The 18,872-nt window shown below is 45.2% G+C and overlaps 1 protein-coding gene across 2 annotated transcripts in view; it reads right to left on the bottom strand.

Annotated features, from left to right (window-relative positions):
* Window positions 1-11,757: 11,757 nt before the first annotated feature.
* LOC100081066 (MDM2 binding protein) overlaps window positions 11,758-18,872 on the bottom strand; it is a 58,286-nt gene continuing 51,171 nt past the window's right edge. For both annotated transcript variants that reach the window (XM_029063059.2, XM_029063060.2), the window contains 4 exons: window positions 16,634-16,862; window positions 15,671-15,784; window positions 12,727-12,792; window positions 11,758-12,057 (listed from right to left, as the gene is read on the bottom strand). In XM_029063059.2, coding sequence (XP_028918892.1) covers window positions 12,019-12,057; window positions 12,727-12,792; window positions 15,671-15,784; window positions 16,634-16,862 — 448 coding nt within the window. In that variant the 3' untranslated portion in view covers window positions 11,758-12,018. The remainder of the gene's footprint in view (window positions 12,058-12,726; window positions 12,793-15,670; window positions 15,785-16,633; window positions 16,863-18,872) is intronic.

The following is an 18,872-nucleotide window of genomic DNA, read 5'->3' as shown; positions in this document are numbered from 1 at the left end:
CCTGCAGGCGGAGTCTCAGGGCCGCCCTTGGTCTGTGGCAGGCACCAGGAGACAAGGAGAAGCCGTGGAAGGTGGCCCTCGTCGTTCTCACCAAGAAGACTGTTGTTCCAGAGCATGCCGCGGGTCAAGGAGGCCTGGCTCAGCCGGGGCCACACGTGCCCCTTGCTGGCCACCAGATACTGGGCTGAGTGGGTTGGAGGGGGCGGGAGGGCAGTGCAGCGGGGGGTGGGGGGCTAGGCAGGGCCGGGCTTCCCATCTGTTCCCTTACTCTGCTCTGATGGGGCAAGGTGGAATGGTCTCCCACTTGGCCCTCATTTGGCAGTGGCTCCTGCTACTACAAAGCAGAAACGCCAAAACGTCCCTTCTGTTTGTCACTGTTGCCACCACCATCATCATCATCGCCTATTTTGTGCAACGGCTTGTCCTGGATAGGTACAGACTATGTGCAGAGTTATGCCCCAGACAGATATAGATCATGTGCAGAGTTCTGTCCCAGACAAACTATGCAGATCTCTGTCCTGGACAGATAATAATAATAATGTTAGTATTTGTTAAGCGCTTACTATGTGCAGAGCACTGTTCTAAGTGCTGGGGTAGACACAGGGGAATCAGGTTGTCCCACGTGGGGCTCACAGTCTTAATTCCCATTTTACAGATGAGGTAACTGAGGCACAGAGAAGTGAAGTGACTTGCCCACAGTCACACAGCTGACAAGTGGCAGAGACAGGAGTCAAACTCATGACCTCTGACTCCGAAGCCCAGGCTCTTTCCACTGAGCCACGCTGCTTCTGTCCCACACAGATACATCCCATATGCAGAGTTCCATCCTGCATATGTACATAACATTTGCAGACCTCTGTCCCGGGCAGAAACATTCCGTATGCCAAGCCATTCATGTATTCATTCATTCATTCATTCATTCATTCATTCAATAGTATTTTTTGAGCGCTTACTGTGTGCAGAGCACTGTACTAAGTGCTTGGGAGAGTACAATATAACAATAAACAGATGCATTCCCTGCCCACAACGAGCATACCGTCTAGAGAAGCAGCGTGGCTCAGTGGAAAGAGCACGGGCTTCAGAGTCAGAGTTCATGGGTTCGAATCCCGGCTCGGCCACTTGTCAGCTGTGTGACTTCGGGCAAGTCACTTCACTTCTCTATGCCTCAGCTACCTCATCTGTAAAATGGGGATTAAGACTGTGAGCCCCACGTGGGACAACCTGATTCCCCTGTGTCTACCCCAGCGCTTAGAACAGTACTTGGCACATAGTAAGCGCTTAACAAATACTAACATTATTATTATTATTATTACCTGTCCAGGACAGAGATCTGCATAGTTTGTATCTGTCTGGGACAGAACTCGGCACATGATCTATATCTGTCTGGGGCATAACTCTGCACATAGTCTGTACCTATCCAGGACAAGCCGTTGCACAAAACAGGCAATGATGATGATGGTGGTGGCAACAGTGACAAACAGAAGGGATGTTTTGAGGTTTCTGCTTTGTAGTAGCAGGAGCCACTGCCAAATAATAATAATAATGTTGGTATTTATTAAGCACTTACTATGTGCCGAGCACTGTTCTAAGCGCTGGGGTAGACACAGGGGAATCAGGTTGTCCCACGTGGGGCTCACAGTCTTCATCCCCATTTTACAGATGAGGGAACTGAGGCACCGAGAAGTTAAGTGACTTGCCCAAAGTCACACAGCTGACAAGTGGCAGAGCCGGGGTTTGAACCCATGACCTCTGACTCCAGAGCCCCGGCTCTTTCCAGTGAGCCACGCTCAAATGAGGGCCAAGTGGGAGACCATTCCACCTTGCCCAATCAAGGCAAAAATTCAATAGTATTTTTTGAGCGCTTACTATGTGCAGAGCACTGTACTAAGTGCTTGGGAGAGTACAATATAACAAACAGATGCATTCCCTGCCCACAACGAGCATACTGTCTAGAGAAGCAGCGTGGCTCAGTGGAAAGAGCACGGGCTTTGGAGTCAGAGTTCATGGGTTCAAATCCCGGCTCGGCCACTTGTCAGCTTTGTGACTTTGGGCAAATCACTTAACTTCTTTGTGCCTCAGTTACCTCATCTGTAAAATGGGGATTAAGACTGGGAGCCCCACGTGGGACAAGCTGATTCCCCTATGTCTACCCCAGCGCTTAGAACAGTGCTTGGCACATAGTAAGCACTTAACAAATACCAACATTATTATTATTATTAGTGGAGGATAAATGAATATTTATAAGGTAAATACTAAATATTAAAATTAAATATTTGCCAATAAATTCATTCAATAGTATTTATTGAGCGCTTACTATGCGCAGAGCACTGTACTAAGCGCTTGGAATGAACAAGTCGGCAACAGATAGAGACAGTCCCTGCCATGTGACGGGCTTACAGTCTAATCGGGGGAGATGGACAGACAAGAACAATGGCAATAAATAGAGTCAAGGGGAAGAACATCTCGTAAAAACAATGGCAACTAAATAGAATCAAGGCGATGTACATTTCATTAACAAAATAAATAGGGTAATAAATATATACAGTTGAGCGGACGAATACAGTGCTGAGGGGATGGGAAGGGAGAGGGGGAGGAGCAGAGGGAAATGGGGGGAAAAGAGGGTTAAGCTGCAGAGAGGTGAAGGGGGGGTGGTAGAGGGAGTAGAGGGAGAAGAGGAGCTCAGTCTGGGAAGGCCTCTTGGAGGAGGTGAGTTTTAAGTAAGGTTTTGAAGAGGGGAAGAGAATCAGTTTGGCGGAGGTGAGGAGGGAGGGCGTTCCAGGACCGCGGGAGGACGTGGCCCAGGGGTCGACGGCAGGATAGGCGAGACCAGGGCACGGTGAGGAGGTGGGCGGCAGAGGAGCGGAGCGTGCGGGGTGGGTGGTAGAAAGAGAGAAGGGAGGAGAGGTAGGAAGGGGCAAGGTGATGTAGAGCCTTGAAGCCTAGAATGAGGAGTTTTTGTTTGGAGCGGAGGTTGATAGGCAACCACTGGAGTTGTTTAAGAAGGGGAGTGACATGCCCAGATCGCTTCTGCAGGAAGATGAGCCAGGCAGCGGAGTGAAGAATAGACTGGAGCGGGGCGAGAGAGGAGGAAGGGAGGTCAGAGAGAAGGCTGACACAGTAGTCTAGCCGGGATATAACGAGAGCCCGTAGCAGTAAGGTAGCCATTTGGGTGGAGAGGAAAGGGCGGATTTTGGCAACATTGTAAAGGTGAGACCGACAGGTCTTGGTAACGGATAGGATGTGTGGGGTGAACGAGAGAGACGAGTCAAGGATGACACCGAGATTGCAGGCCTGAGAGACGGGAAGGATGGTCGTGCCATCCACGGTGATAGGGAAGTCAGGGAGAGGACCGGGTTTGGGAGGGAAGATGAGGAGCTCAGTCTTGCTCATGTTGAGTTTTAGGTGGCGGGCCGACATAAAATTACAGGTATATACATAAGAGCTGTAGAGGTGGGAGGGGGGATAAAGGGAGTAAGTCAGGGTGACACAGAAGGGAGTGGGAAAAGATGGCCTTTTTTCCGGGAAAGTTTGCAAGCATGTTGGAATCTCAGCTCTTCCCGATTCCAGGTTTTTCATACGAGGTTTTGGGAAAACAGTTTTTGCTTGGCCAAAGCTAATTTGATGTTGCCGAACATGAAAGAAATGAAAACTGGGGCGGTGGACAGTGGCCTGAATGGAAAGCTTGGGGCCGGCCCTTTCCTCCTTTGGTCATAATTGGCGGACAGTACTGGTCTTCGGAGAGCTGGAACTGAGGGCATCGCTTGGCCGAACCATCAGAGCTGATTGACCTGACTCAGTCACGTGCTTATTCATTCATTCATTCAATAGTATTTATTGAGCGCTTACTATGTGCAGAGCACTGTACTAAGCGCTTGGGATGAACAAGTCGGCAACAGATAGAGACAGTCCCTGCCGTTTGACGGGCTTACAGTCTAATCGGGAGAGACGGACAGACGAGAACAATGGCAATAAACAGAGTCAAGGGGAAGAACATCTCGTAAAAACAATGGCAACTAAATAGAATCAAGGCGATGTACAATTCATTAACAAAATAAATAGGGTAACGAAAATATATACAGTTGAGCGGACGAGTACAGTGCTGTGGGGATGGGAAGGGAGAGGTGGAGGAGCAGAGGGAAAAGGAGAAAATGAGGGTTTAGCTGCGGAGAGGTAAAGGGGGGATGGCAGAGGGAGTAGAGGGAGAAGAGGAGCTCAGTCTGGGAACGCCTCTTGTTCAGGGTTCTTGTGCTTGGCCTCTGGGAAGGCAGTTTTGTATGTCTGAGGGGGAAGGGGGAATGTGTCTTATTAAGAGACACCAAAGCAGGGGACTAGAAAGACCCTTTAGAGAGACCATTAATCAAGCAATGGTATTTATTGAGCACTCTGTGCAGAGCACTATATGAAGCACTTGGGAGAGTATAATAGAACAGAGTCAGTAGACACATTCCCATCTAGACCATCCCCTTATGCCTTTCTAGGCGGATGAGAATCGGGCTTATGTTTAACCACTTCTAGGAAAGGGTGAGAAGCAGCATGGGCTAATGGATAGAGCTCAGGCCAGGGAGTCAGAAGGACCTGCTTCTAATCCTGGCTCCATCAGCTGCTGCTGGGTGATCTTGGACAAATTACTTGACTTGTCTGGACTTCAGTTCCCTCATCTGTAAAATGGGGATTCAGTCAGTCATAATTATTGAGGCTTAGTGTGTTAACACTTGAGAGAGTACAATATACTATAATAGACAAGTTCCCTGCCCACAACAAGCTTAAAGTCTAGAGGGGGAGACCGATGTTAATATAAGTTACAGATATGTACATAAGCACTGTGGGACTGAGGCAGGGGGTGAATAAAAAGAACAAATCAGGATGACACAGAAGGGAGTTGAAAAGGAAAAGAGGACTTAGAAATTGATTCAATACCAGTTCTCCCTCTTACTTAGGTTGTGAGACCCATGTGGGCCCTGATGATCTTGTATCTACCCCAATGCTTAATTCAGTGGATAACACAGAGTAAGCCCCTACAAATGCCACAATTATTGCTATGCATTATTATTATTACTATGAAGTTAAAAGCTCTAGCTACACTTTAGGGCTGCACACTTCTCTGTCTGTGCCCCGAGACCTCAGAAACAAACTGGCCAATTTTGGACTAGCCACGGAATGGGGCTCAGGGAAAACAGGAATCAATGCAATCCAAAGGGAATCAATCAATTATATTTGAGTGCTTTAATGTGTACAGAGTGCTATGTTAAGTGCTGGGAAAAGTACAATAAGACAGACACATTCTTGTCCACAACCATCTTACAGTCTAGAAGGGGTGACAGGTATTTATATAAATGAATTATGTACTTAAGTGCTTTGGTGGGGGGGGCTGTGTGATGAAGGGTGTGGGAGAAGAAAAATTGATGGCTTAGTCAGGCCTCTTGGAGATGAACCTTCATTAAGGCATTGAAGGTGAGGAGAGTCATTGTCTTTCGGATGCACAGAGGGACGGTGTTCCAGGCCAGAGGCAGAATGTGGGCGAGAGGTCACTGCTGAGCTCATCTTCCCTCCCAATCCCGGTCCTCTCCCAGACTTCCCTATCACCATGGATGGCACGACCATCCTTCTCATCTCTCAGGCCCGCAATCTCGGTGTCACCTTTGACTCGTCTCTCTCGTTCACCCCACACATCCTATCCGTTACCAAGACCTGCCAGTTTCACCTTTACAATATCGCCAAGATCCGCCCTTTCCTCTCCACCCAAACGGCTACCTTACGGGCTCTTGTTATATCCCGGCTAGACTACTGTGTCAGCCTTCTCTCTGACCTCCCTTCCTCCTCTCTCGCCCCGCTCCAGTCTATTCTTCACTCTGCTGCCCGGCTCATCTTCCTGCAGAAACGATCTGGGCATGTCACTCCCCTTCTTAAACACCTCCAGTGGTTGCCTATCAACCTCCGCTCCAAACAAAAACTCCTCACTGCTAGGCTTTCAAGGCTCTCCATCACCTTGCCCCATGGAGAGATCAGCGTGGCTCAGTGGAAAGAGCCCGGACTTGGAGTCAGAGGTCATGAGTTTCGAATCCCGGCTCTGCCACTTGTCAGCTGTCTCGACTGTGGGCGAGACAACTTTACTTCTCTGTGCCTGTTACCTCAGTTGTAAAATGGGGATTAACTGTGAGCCTCACGTGGGACAACCTGGATGACCCTGTATCTACCCCAGTGCTTTAGAACAGTGCTCGGGCACATAGTGAGCGCTTAAACAAATACCAACATTATTATTATTACCTCTCCTCCCTTCCCTCTTTCTACTGCCCACCCCACATGCTCCGCTCCTCTTGCCGCCCCACCTCCTCACCATCCCTCGGTCTCGCCTATCCCACCGTTGACCCCTGGGCCACGTCCTCCCGCGGTCCTGGAATGCCCTCCCTCCTCACCTCCGCCAAACTAATTCTCTTCCCCTCTTCAAAACCCTACTTAAAACTCACCTCCTCCAAGAGGCCTTTCCAGACTGACCTCCCCTTCTCCGTCTACTGCCCCCCTTCACCTCTCTGCAGCTAAACCCTCTTTTCTCCCCATTTCCCTCTGCTCCTCCCCCTCTCCCTTCCCATCCCCTCAGCACTGTACTCATCTGCTCAACTGTATATATTTTCATTACCCTATTTATTTTGTTAATGAAATGTACATCGCCTTGATTCTATTTAGTTGCCATTGTTTTTATGAGATGTTCTTCCCCTTGACTCTATTTATTGCCATTGTTCTTGTCTGCCTGTCTCCCCCGATTAGACTGTAAGCCCGTCAAATGGCAGGGACTGTCTCTATCTCTTGCCGACTTGTTCATTCCAAGCGCTTAGTACAGTGCTCTGCACATACTCAATAAATACTACTGAATGAATGAATGAATGAATGAATGGTGAAATAGATGAGATAGAGGTACAGTGAGTAGTAGTATTAGAGGAGTGAATTGTGTGGGCTGGGTAGGAGTAGGAGAGCAGCAAGGTGAGATAGGAGGGGATAAAGTGCTTTAAAACCCAATGGTAAGGAGTTTCTATTTGATGCAGAGATGGATGGGCAACCATGGGAGGTTTCTGAGGAGTGAGAAAGCATGGACTGATCATTTTTGTAGAAAAAAGAACTAGGCAACAGAATGAAGTATGAACTGGAGAGGGGAGATACAGGAGGCAGGGAAGTCAGCGAGGAGACCGATACAGTAATCAAGCCTTCCCTTACCTCTGGAAAAGGTTTACTTTTTCAAGCCCTTGGTTTCCAGCATGCTTCTACTTCTGTGGGGCCTTCTGTCACCCCCGGAGCTTACATCCATGAGACAGAGTCTCTTCCCCTTGCAAGCTTTGTCCATCATCATCGTTGGTATTTACTGAGTGCTTATGTGCAAAGCACTGTACTAAGCACTTGGGAGAAGACAATACAACAGAGTTGGTAGACACATGCCCTGCCCACAGTGAGCTTACGGTCTAGAAAGATGGTCTGTAGTCAATCAGTTAATGGTATTTGTTGCTCAGATACCAATGGATAATAACAGTAATTGTGGTATTTGCCAAGGATTTGCAAATTTGCCTTTGCTAAGCACAAGGGTAGATATAAGTAAGATAGGTTGGACAGAGTCCCTGAGCCACATGGGACTCACAGTCTATGTAGGAGGGAGAACATGTATCGAATCCCCAATTTGCAGATGAGAAAACTGAGGCCCGAGGAAGGGAAGTGACTTACCCATGATTCTACAGCAAACAAATGGTGGAGCCAGGATTAGAACCCAGGTCCTTTTGACTCTCAGGCCTGGGCTCTTTCCTCTAGACCAAACTGCTTCTCAACCCACCTCCACTTCTGGGAGTCAGAGCTGACTATCATGAGCAAATCAAAAGACAGTTGTATTTATTGAACACTTACTTTGTGCAGAGCACTGTAGGAAGCGCTAGGGAGGGTACAATATTACAGGCACATTCCCTGATCACAGTGAGCTTATGGTCTAGAGGAACACCAATCACTTTAGGTAGACTGCTACGGCTTTGTGCCTCAAGATTACTCATTATTGTCATTTTCCTGGGACGGTATGTACCCGGCCTGCAACTGACACACTCATTTCGGCATCCCACCCCATTCTCACCTCCTCCCTCCCCAAACTTTAGGAAAGCCCATTCCTGACGGGAGTTGGAGGAAATTCAATGGTAGAATCACAAATGCAGTAAAATACACACCCTTTGAGGACAAACTGTCAAACCACCACCCTGGTCAAGAGTAGCTGGAGGACTGCTAAGCAGTCTCTAATTTCAGGAAAAATTTTGTGACTTTCTGCCTTTTAGCAACTGGACCTGCCCTCTTGACCGAAACCAATAGTTTTCATCATTCATTCCTTCCTCTCAGCTAAGATTACAAGACTCGGTTTGGCTGTCTGAAGCGTGCGGACAACTTACCAAGAGTCAGACAAAGTAGAAGCAGCATCAGACATCACCACCGCTGGCAGAGAGGAGCAGAGTGGGTTTCAGGGAGTTTTGGTGCATTTGGGCAGTTTTCCAAACAAACCACTATCATTTTGTCAAGGAAGGGGTCGAACAGGACAAGTACCAAAGGAATTTCAGAAGGGGCTCGCCTTTCATCAAAAATGAAAAGGGACGGATCCTTTGAGTCACAGGGGACAACCGATACTGTACATATTGATTTTAAAAGCCCAAAAAATTCTAACCATGCTGTGTTTCCTTGTGGAGCAAGTCTTAAGAAGTGCCTAGTTCCTCATTCCAGTTTTTAGGGAATAAGGGCTAAACAACTGAAAGCTGAGCAATTATCACATCAGGATTTTAACCACCCAGTGACTAAACTGCATCTCGAGATAAACATGTTCCCTGCTTATAATGGGCTCACAGTCTAGAGAGACAATCTACAGTCAATCAATCAATGGTAGTTATTGAGTGCTTACTGTGTGCAGAGCCCTGTATTAAGCACTTGGGAGAGGACAACACAACAGAGCTGGTAGCCGGGTTCCCTGCCCACAAGGAATGTCCAGTGTGTAGAGCCAACTCGCGCACTCTTTCAGCTGGCAGTGATTAAACTGCATCTTGAGATAAACATTCTTCATACAGATATTGTTTTCATAATATCCTGGCTGGATTATTGTGTCAGCCTTCTCTCTGATCTCCCTTCCTCCTGTCTCTCCCCACTCCAGTCTATTCTTCACTCCGCTGCCCGGATCATCTTCCTGCAGTAACGCTCTGGGCATGTCACTCCCCTCCTTAAAAACCTCCAGTGGTTGCCTATCAACCTCCGCACGAAACAAAAACTCCTCACTCTTGGCTTCAAGGCTCTCCATCACCTTGCCCCCTCCTACCTCACCTCCTTTCTCTCTTTCTACTGCCCACCCCGCACGCTCTGCTCCTCTGCTGCTCACCTCCTCACTATCCCCCGTTCATGCCTATCCCGCCGTCGACCTCTGGCCCACATTCTACTGCTGTCCTGGAATGTCCTCCCTCCTCACCTCTGCCAAACTAACTCTCTTCCCCTCTTCAAAGCCTTCCTGAGAGCTCACCTCCTCCAAGAGGCCTTCCCAGACTGAGCTTCCCCTTTTCCCTCTGCTCTCTCTCTGCTCCCCCTCCGCCCTCTGCTCCCTCCCTCTTCCCCCCTTCACCTCCCCTCAGCTAAGCCCCCTTTCCCTCTGCTCCTCCCCCTCTCCCCCTCCGCCCTCTGCTCCCTCCCTCTTCCCCCCTTCACCTCCCCTCAGCTAAGCCCCCTTTCCCTCTGCTCCTCCCCCTCTCCCTTCCCCTCCCCTCAGCACTGTGCTCATTTGTATATATTTTTATTACCCTATTTATTTTGTTAATGAGGTGTACATCCCCTTGATTCTATTTATCGTGATTATGTTGTCTTGTTTTTGTCCGTCTGCCTCCCCCGATTAGACTGTAAGCCCATCATTGGGCAGGGATTGTCTCTCTCTGTTGCCAAATTGTACATTCCAAGCGCTTAGTACAGTGTTCTGCACACAGTATGTGCTCAGTAAATACTATTGAATTGAATATCATTTTTAGAAGCTAGATTAAAGATCGAGTTCTGGCTTTTCCTGTAGTATTAAGGTGTTTTCTGTGAAGGAATGTTAGCAAAAAGAAAATTGGGATCACTTAGCAGCATCTGAGGGTAAAAATATCTAAATCGTGGCATATTGCCTAAAAACCATTTTCATGAAGGACATTTATGATGAGGGCAAGATCACGTACTAATTCAGCATGCAGTTGTCAAGTTAACTTCCTGGTAGTGTGTGCCACTATCAAAGAGCAGGCATTTCCATAATTTGATTTGTATGCATGCATGTGCTAACCAATAACGGCAAAAAAAATCTTAATCCATAAATTCAGGACACAAACTACAAACTAAAATTATTTCTAGAGTCACGCAGAATTAATATAACGACCTGAGGAATTCGTGGCACAGCACAGCATTTTTGTACCTTAACTTCTTGAAGCTCTTAATGTTGAACTGATAACATGTGAAACAGAGCAGGAAAAACTTCAAAGAAACCATGCACCTGTTAAGAGCTTTCCAGGCACAGTTGTTTGTGTACTTCCCTGTTTGGCTTTTAGAATTAGGTTTCAACATAAATATAAAAAGTTTACAAATTTTTTTAAACAAGTTAAGGAATTTAAGTGGCCACCATAAAAGACCTTTCCACACACACACATACTCCACTTTCTTTTTTGAACTGAAAACAAATGCCTATGAATTTGGGTCCAAAGAAAGTAGAGCTAGTCGGAAAGGTTTGATGCCTAAATAAAGTATACTGCACTATTTCATTCGACATTTTAATCACTGGAATGTTGCTTTGTGACAGTTTAACTTGCATTTTGTACATAACTGATTAGAATGTATAAAAGTGCCAATAACTCAGTTTTACAGTATGTAATCCAAGGTGCTCAATACTAGATATTATGAGTGAATTAACTCATGCTTAATTTCCAGAGAAAGACCTTATATATTTACAGACAAGTTTTTAAATGTGGATGACTGTGCATATAGTTTCTTCATCATTTAGCAGACTTTGAACTATTGGTATCTGGATGTCAGTGGAATACATTCTGCATTTCTAAAAGCTGTGTTAAAATATTTATATTTTAGAGGAAATATATTTGGATTAAAATCATTGCATTTTTCTGATGTCAACTAAATAAAAGGCCAAAGTGACCTATTCCTCTCGCAGTAATGCTGGTTGGGAAAATGATTTTCTTTTTAAGTATGACACAAATGAAATCAACTCATTACCTACCTACACAGCACTTAGTACAATGCTTGGCAAATGGTAAGTGCTTAATTTTATTTACATATTGATACATATTATGTATAAAAATACTGCCTTTTAATACAGCACATTTTGGTCAAGGCAAGAAAATGTGGTTGGGTTGAAAAAAGAATATTTCAATATTTCCTATGAAGCAATACATGACTATCATTACAATTCCTCCACTCGAACTAGTGCCTCTCCTTTTATAGCAATATCAGAGATTTTCTCTCGCAGTATCACCACTGGACCTATTTTTCCAGAATGTAGAAGTGGGACTGATGTGATGTTGGCATGATGCATGCTTAGAAGTGTGTTTAAAAAAGAACCAGTTGTTCAACAAATCATTAAGGAAGCATCCCCTAAAAACTGAAATGCTTTCTGAGTTAGGTAACCTGCATTCTGTCTTGGAAAATATTGAGTTGTCAGCAAATAAATGTAAGGGGAGCTTTTTTGAGGTAGCCAAACAAGAATATGTTCAAAATGGCCTAAATTCAGAGTCCCAGAAGATGAAACAATAAAACAATTCTATTTATTGTCATTTTTGAGAGTCAGCTGTACAACGTATAAAAAACATTAAAATCTTATGAAAATAGTATAAAATGTGCATTTGGGGGTCAAAATTGACACACTCAGAGGAAACTGACAATATTTTCTTCTTAAATCTAATTAATCATTAGACCATATATGAATACTTTACAACCCATTAAGAAAGCCAAACATTATGAGCCTCCCATAAATTAAAAATTCATCCCAATAAAACAATTCTGTTATTTCTTACTTGCCTTCTCTAGTACCCACTCAATCACCTATGGGGAAAAAAAGAAGATGATTATTAGGGCTATGGGGTCATCTGAATCATATCGGCACCTTTAAGGAAACAAAAATCTTGAAAGCTTGGGTAACCTCTGTTCCACAGAGCAAGCTTTGTCAGCACTGCCCAACACATCGGGCATATGTGAATACCTTAAATCTGGAATTTCCAGACTGGGACTCTGGATTACATAACCACCCTGAAAGAGGAAATGAAGACCTGTTTCCATCCTCCTACTTTTATCCCTTACGTTGGGTGGACTGAGAGGAAGGAAAGCAGAGCTTAAAAAACAGCCAGCCCAATGGGAACTAAAAGCAATTATATTCCAAGTCAGGTAAGCTCGTTGTGGGCAGGGAAGGTGTCTGTTATGTTGCTTTGTTGTACTCTCCCAAGTGCTCGGTACAGTGCCCTGCACACAATAAGCACTCAATAAATCGACTGACATTTTCTTGCCTTTGAATAAAAGTGCCTCAAAATTTATCACTGACATTTTCCTCAATAATTCAGAGCAAACACAACTTGGCAGTTACTCTAATCAGCTCTTGAGACATAGAACCATCTGTCTCAAAGATGACTAAACCCATGCAGTATGTCAAAATGGGGAGGTACACATGACTTGTAACATCCAACCTCGCAATGACTTTAGAATGATGAACGAGCCTACCTGTTTAACATTATTGTTTGCTGTTTTTTTCATTTCTTCCAAAAGACCTCGTGAAGTTTTCAGATCCTAAACATGAAACAGCATCATGACAAACAGAAGTGACACTTGAATATTAAAGCTATGATACCTGGGGAACAATTAGGCCTCGTGGAAGGAGTGCGGGGCCGCAAGTCAGAAGACCTGGGTTCTGATCCCGGCTCTGCCACGTGCCTGATGTGTGACCTTGGGCAAGTAATTTAACTTCTCTATGCCTTGGTTTCCTCAACTACAAAATGGAGAGTCAATCCCTGTTCTCACTTCTGCTTAGGCTGTGAGCCCGATTGGGGGAAAAGGTGTGTGTCTCACCTGATTAGTGTATATATACACGCCCCAGTGCTAAGAACAATGTTTGACCCATAGTAAATGCTTACTAAGTATCATAATTATTGTTTCCTGCCTTGTGACCTTAGACAAGTCACTTAACTTCTTTGTACTTCAGTTTCCTCAACTGCAAAAATGGGGATTCTCCCTCCTTAGATTGCAAGCCCCAAGTGGGACAGAGACTCTGTCCAACCTGATCCTCTTGTATCTATCTTGTGCTTAGAACAGTGCTCGACACATAATAAGCGTTTAACAAATACTTTATAAAAATAATACTATCCCCTTTGTGAGCAGATTCAAGGAATTTAAATGTAGTATGAAATATGCCTATTGATCAAACTGCCAAATTTTACTAATCTACAAACTTGGCTAGTTACCCAGGGGGATTCTCATTCTCTCAGTCCCATTCTCCTCCCCTCAGCAAAGAGTAGGTGTTTGTTAAGCGCTTATTATGTGATAGGTACTGTGCTAAGTGCTGGGGTAGATACAAGCTAATCAGGTTGTACAGAGTCCCTGTCCAACATAGGGCTCACAGTCTTTGTTCCCATTTTACAGATGAGGCTTCTGAGGCCTAGAGAAGTAAAGTGACTTACCCAAGGTCACAGAGATGACAAGTGGGCAGAGCTGGGATTCGAACCCAAGTCCTTCTTACTCCCCAAGTCTTACTCTTGTTGCCAAACAGTACTTTCCAAGCACTTAGTACAGTCTCTGTACCCAATAAGCACTCTACAAACACAATGGAATGAATATTCCCAGAACCATGCTCTATCCATTGGACCACACTGCTTCTCACTTATTTGACTAGCTACTGATTCACCTCTATTTTTAAGGAGGGGTAACCTCAGTGCTATGGTATAAGAGGCAAAAATGTTGTGAGCACTTGCCAAGCACCAGTTTAAAATGCTTTAGTCCAAATTTTGCTCCTTTCCACCCTTTCTGGTCTCAATTTACAAAATGCCCTTCAAAACAGGCCAGGAGTGAACACATCAAATGGCAGGTAGCCTGCTAAGTACTTAATGGTAATCATAAGGAAATACAGGTTGACTTCAAGAATGAAGAGTTTACAAAAAATGTTTTTCTTCATTTGCAAATTGGTCAATCTACAAAACTGAAGACTTTGCAGTAGATTTCCCACCTCTTCAATGTCTTTAAACATTGAAGCTCCAAATGAAAAGCAGCATGGCCCAGTGGAAAGAGCATTGGCTTGAAGTCACAGGACCTGGGTTTTAATCCCAGCTCTGCCACTTGCCTGCTGTGCCAACCCTGGGGAAGTCTCTTAATGTCTCTGTGCCTAAGCTTCCTCATTTGTAAAATGGGGATTCAGGCCTACTCCCTCCTACTTAGATTGGGAGCCCCTTTTCGACAGGGACAATGTTCAAATTGATGATCTTGTATCTACCTCAGTACTTAGTACAGGGCTTGGCATCCAGTGAGCGCTTCACAGACACCCCCACCTTAGATTCATCTCTCATTGGGACATTCTCCTGTATCAATAAACCCAACCATCTTCCCATGAAGCATTCCCCATTCATCCAAGGATTCAATTCTCTTTATCCATATGCGAAGATCACCTGGCAAATTGTTTGGTAGCTCAGCTGTCTCTTACCTTCTATTTAACAGCACTTCTGTCACTTCTGGTCACAAAGGAAAAATACTAGACAGACGATTGTATGGTCCTTGAGGCCAGAGACTGTGTCTAGCCAGGAACCGTGTCTACTTTTACTCTGGTTTTTGTTGTTGTTTTTTAATGGGATTTGTTAAGCACTTACTTTGGGCCAGGCACTGTACCAAGCGCTGGGGTAGATACAAGCTCATCAGATTAGTCCAAGTCCCACCTGGGGCTCAAACTCTTAATCCCCATCTAACAGATGAGGTAACTGAGGCCCACAGAAGTGAAGTGACTTGCCCAAGATTGCACAGCAGAAAAATGGCAAAGCTGGGATTAGAACCCAGGTCCTCTGACTCCCAAGCCCGGGTTCTAGTCACTAGGCTACGCTGCTACTCAGCGTATTACTTTCTGAGGCACTCACTGTGGTGTTGTATCCAGAGGATGCTTGCCATAAATGGCATCGAATGATTGACATCCCCAAAAATTAAGTCAATACAAAACATATGTACATTTTTTTGCTGCAGTTCTGTAGAACAGAGAGATAGGATGGACTGGCAGAAAATCCAGCTTTGGCAGTTCTATGTGTATTGCAGAAGTGTTCAATAAATTGCCGCCTTGATTTTAAAATGTAATTTCCTGTGAGTATAAAAAATGTCAGGGCAATGACAGCCATGGGAAACCCCAAGCCAGGCCCAGCTTCTTTGCTAACGTATATCCATAATACTGAAGTAAAGCTGTGTTTAAAAAGAAATTACTCTACACTTCAAGCTAAAAACATTGCCTTCTTTGATTCAAGTTCGTGAGGACTGTGTCATACCTATGACTTTCAACTCTCTAAGCTATGCCTGTTCCCATTTCCATAAATTTTTGCAAATGGGTCCCATGATGCATTCTTGTTGTGGCAGTTGATAGATAGTGTACTTTAACTATTACATATATCACAGCAACAATGCTCTTGGAGGAAGGATACCTTACCTTTAAATAAAACTTGGATATTTCAAAGAGTCGCTGACTGCATGCTGAAAAACATTCATGGTCCTCAGTCATATTGTGTTTCTTAAGTGTTTTTGCAACTACTTCTTTCAGCATCTTGAAGAGAAAATAATTCATCATTCATACATCATGGCACATGGACAACAGTTTACGTTTTCAAAATTCTCTGACTTTTTTGGCTTGTCTAAAATTGCGGGTTTATTGACATAAATGCTCAACAAAAATTGGGGTTACTTATGTTGAGAAGAGTTCTCAGAAAGTCTGTGGACATGCCAGAGGATCACTCCCCCTCAAAACTGTTAGGTCGTCAGGGGCAGAAAACGTCCCTGCCAACTCTGTTGTATTGGACTCTCCCAAGCATTTAATACAGAGCTCTGCACATAGCAAATCCTTAATAAATACCACTGATCAATATTTCCCTCCAATGAAATGTAAAACCAGTGTGGCCTATGGAAAGAGCACAGGCCTGGGAGTCAGAGGACCCGGCTTCTTATCCCAGCTCCATCACCTGCTACATGACCTTGGGCAAGTCTCAGTGTTTAGAAGAGTGCCCAGTGCTTAGAACAGTGCTTGGCACATAGTAAGCGCTTAACAAATACCATAATTATTTTTATTATTATTATTACTTCACCTCTCTGTGCCTCATTTCTAAATCTGTAAAATGGGGATCCAATCCCTGTCCCCTCTCTTACTTAGACTGTGCGTCCCATGCGGGACCTGCTGAGCTTGTATCTGCCTTAGTGCTGAGTACAGTGCCTGGCACATAGTAGGTGCTTAAATGCAACTAATTATTATTATTATCATTATTAAAAGGAGAGGCAGTACCTGCCTCACCACTGAGTACAGTGCTTGGCACAGAATAGGTAATTAAATACCATTATTATCATTAAAACAAGAGGTGACAACTGCTGTGGAGTGCTGCAAATGAATTCCAAAAGCACTTACCCGTGTGTGTTTCTGAGATCTTGATTCCTTCGTTTTCCTTGAGGTTTCTGATTCTTGGCCACTCCTGTGACTCGGTTGAGCCGTTTCGGAGCCAGGCTGGGGACCAGATGTATTAGTGACGGAGAGCGAGAGTGACAGCTCGGGCTCGGGGAACTGTCTGGTGGCCGCCGCTGCACTGCTGCCACTTGCTTGAGAGAGAAGAGAATCCGAACTTTCCGATTTTGCCAGTCTAGGGGAGGAGGACAAAGGAAAAAGGTTTCACTGTCATGGTTTTGCTAGTTTTACTCAATAACAAGTGTGATGTTTCTTACGTGTTCATTACGTGCCAGAGCACTGTGCTAGGCTTGGGGAAACTGAATCGGAACCCAGGCCCTGGCCCACAAGGGGCTCCCAATCTGTGAGGTAGGGAGAGTCATCTGTGTCCCCATTTTACAGATGAGAAACTGAAGCACAGAGAGGTGAAATGATTTGTCCCAAGTCACAGAGCAGGCCGGTGGCAGGGCTGGAATCGAGTCTCCTGAGTTTTCATTGATTCCACCGTATTTATTGAGCACTTACTGTGTGCAGAACACTGTAGTAAGCTCTTGGAAAACTGCAGTACAACAGTACACACACACACACACTCCCAGCCCACAATGAGCTTATAGTCTAGCGACAAGCTTCCAAACCCACTCTCTTTCCACCAGGGCCCCACTACCTTCCTTTAGGTCCATTTCCTAAATTTTAAGCATCTTACTCCTTGAAGTCAATCAATGGTGTTTATCAAGCTCTCATCCAGCTCACCTCCTCCAAGAGGCCTTCCCAGACTGAGCTCCCCCCTTTTTCCCTCTGCTCCCTCTACCACCCCCCTTCACCTCTCCCCAGCTAAACCCTCTTCTCCCCCCTTTCCCTCTCCTCCTCCCCCTCTCCCATCCCACCCCCTCAGCACTGTACTCGTCCGCTCAACTGTATATATCTTCATCACCCTATTTATTTTGTTTAATGAGATGTACATCACCCTTATTCTATTTATTTGCCATTGTTTTTATGAGATGTTCTTCCCCTTGACTCTATTTATTGCCACTGTTCTTATCTGCCTGTCTCCCCCGATCAGACTGTAAGCCCGTCAAAGGGCAGGGACTGTCTCTATCTGTTGCCGATTAGTACATTCCAAGCACTTAGTACAGTGCTCTGCACATAGTAAGTGCTCAATAAATACTATTGAATGAATGAATGAATCCAGGGGGCAGAGCAGTGTACTAGTCCTTGGGAAGCTACAATTACAACAGACTTGGTAGACACGATCTCTGCCCTTAAGGAACTTACAATTTAGTGGAACAGACGGACATTAAAATAAGTGACAAATGGGAGAAAACAGCAGAGGTTAAGGATGTGGGTATAAGTGCTTATGGGACTGGGGTGGGTATCAAAGTGCTTTTGGGTGACGTGAAGCTGGGGTGGGGAAAGAATCAACATGCTTATGAATACCAGCCCAAGAAGGGAGGGCAAATAATGGGGAAATGAGTGATTAGGGAAGGCTTCCTGGAGGAGTATAATTTTTGTACACCTTTGAAGAGAGAGGTAGTCTGTCTGCTATGAAAGCAAAAGGAGCTCCAAGCTAGAAAGAAGTCACCAACAAGGGGTCATCAGTGAGATGGAAGAGACCGAGGTGCAGTGGACAGGTGGGGGCTGGATGAGTCAAGTGTGTGGGCTGGGCTGCAGTGGGAGATTAGGTAGGTATGGTAGGAAAGGGAGACCTGACTGAGTGCTTTAAAGCCAAGGGTAAAGAGTTTCTGTTGGACGTGGAGGTGGGTGGACAATCATGCTAAGGTTTGGGGGAGTGAGAGTGTTTTAGAAAAATGATCCAGGCAACAGAATGAAGTGTGGACTAAGGTCAGGAGAGACAGGAGGAAGGGAGGTCAGTGAGGAAGCTGATGAAGTCAAGGCAGGATAGGAAAAGTGCTTGGACCGGCATGGTAGCAGTTTGGATGGAGAGCAAGGGAAGGATTCTAGAGATGGTAATGGAAAAACTGACAGGATTTGGTGACAGACTGAGTATGCAGGTTGAATGAGAGTGATGAGTCAAGGATAATGACAAGGTAACAAATACACGACTGAAAGCTCATTTTGGCAGAGAATGTGCCTACCAACTCTTATTACAATGTACTTTCCCAAGCATTCAGTACAGTGCTCTGCACACAGTAAACGCTCAATAAATGCTACTGATCGAAGATTAGGCTCTCCCCTATTTTATTTCTCT

Source organism: Ornithorhynchus anatinus, chromosome 4 (assembly GCF_004115215.2).
Source record: "Ornithorhynchus anatinus isolate Pmale09 chromosome 4, mOrnAna1.pri.v4, whole genome shotgun sequence".
Taxonomy (NCBI): domain Eukaryota; kingdom Metazoa; phylum Chordata; class Mammalia; order Monotremata; family Ornithorhynchidae; genus Ornithorhynchus; species Ornithorhynchus anatinus.
The sequence above is the reverse complement of the archived record's forward strand: the minus strand, read 5'-3'. Positions and strand labels throughout refer to the sequence as shown.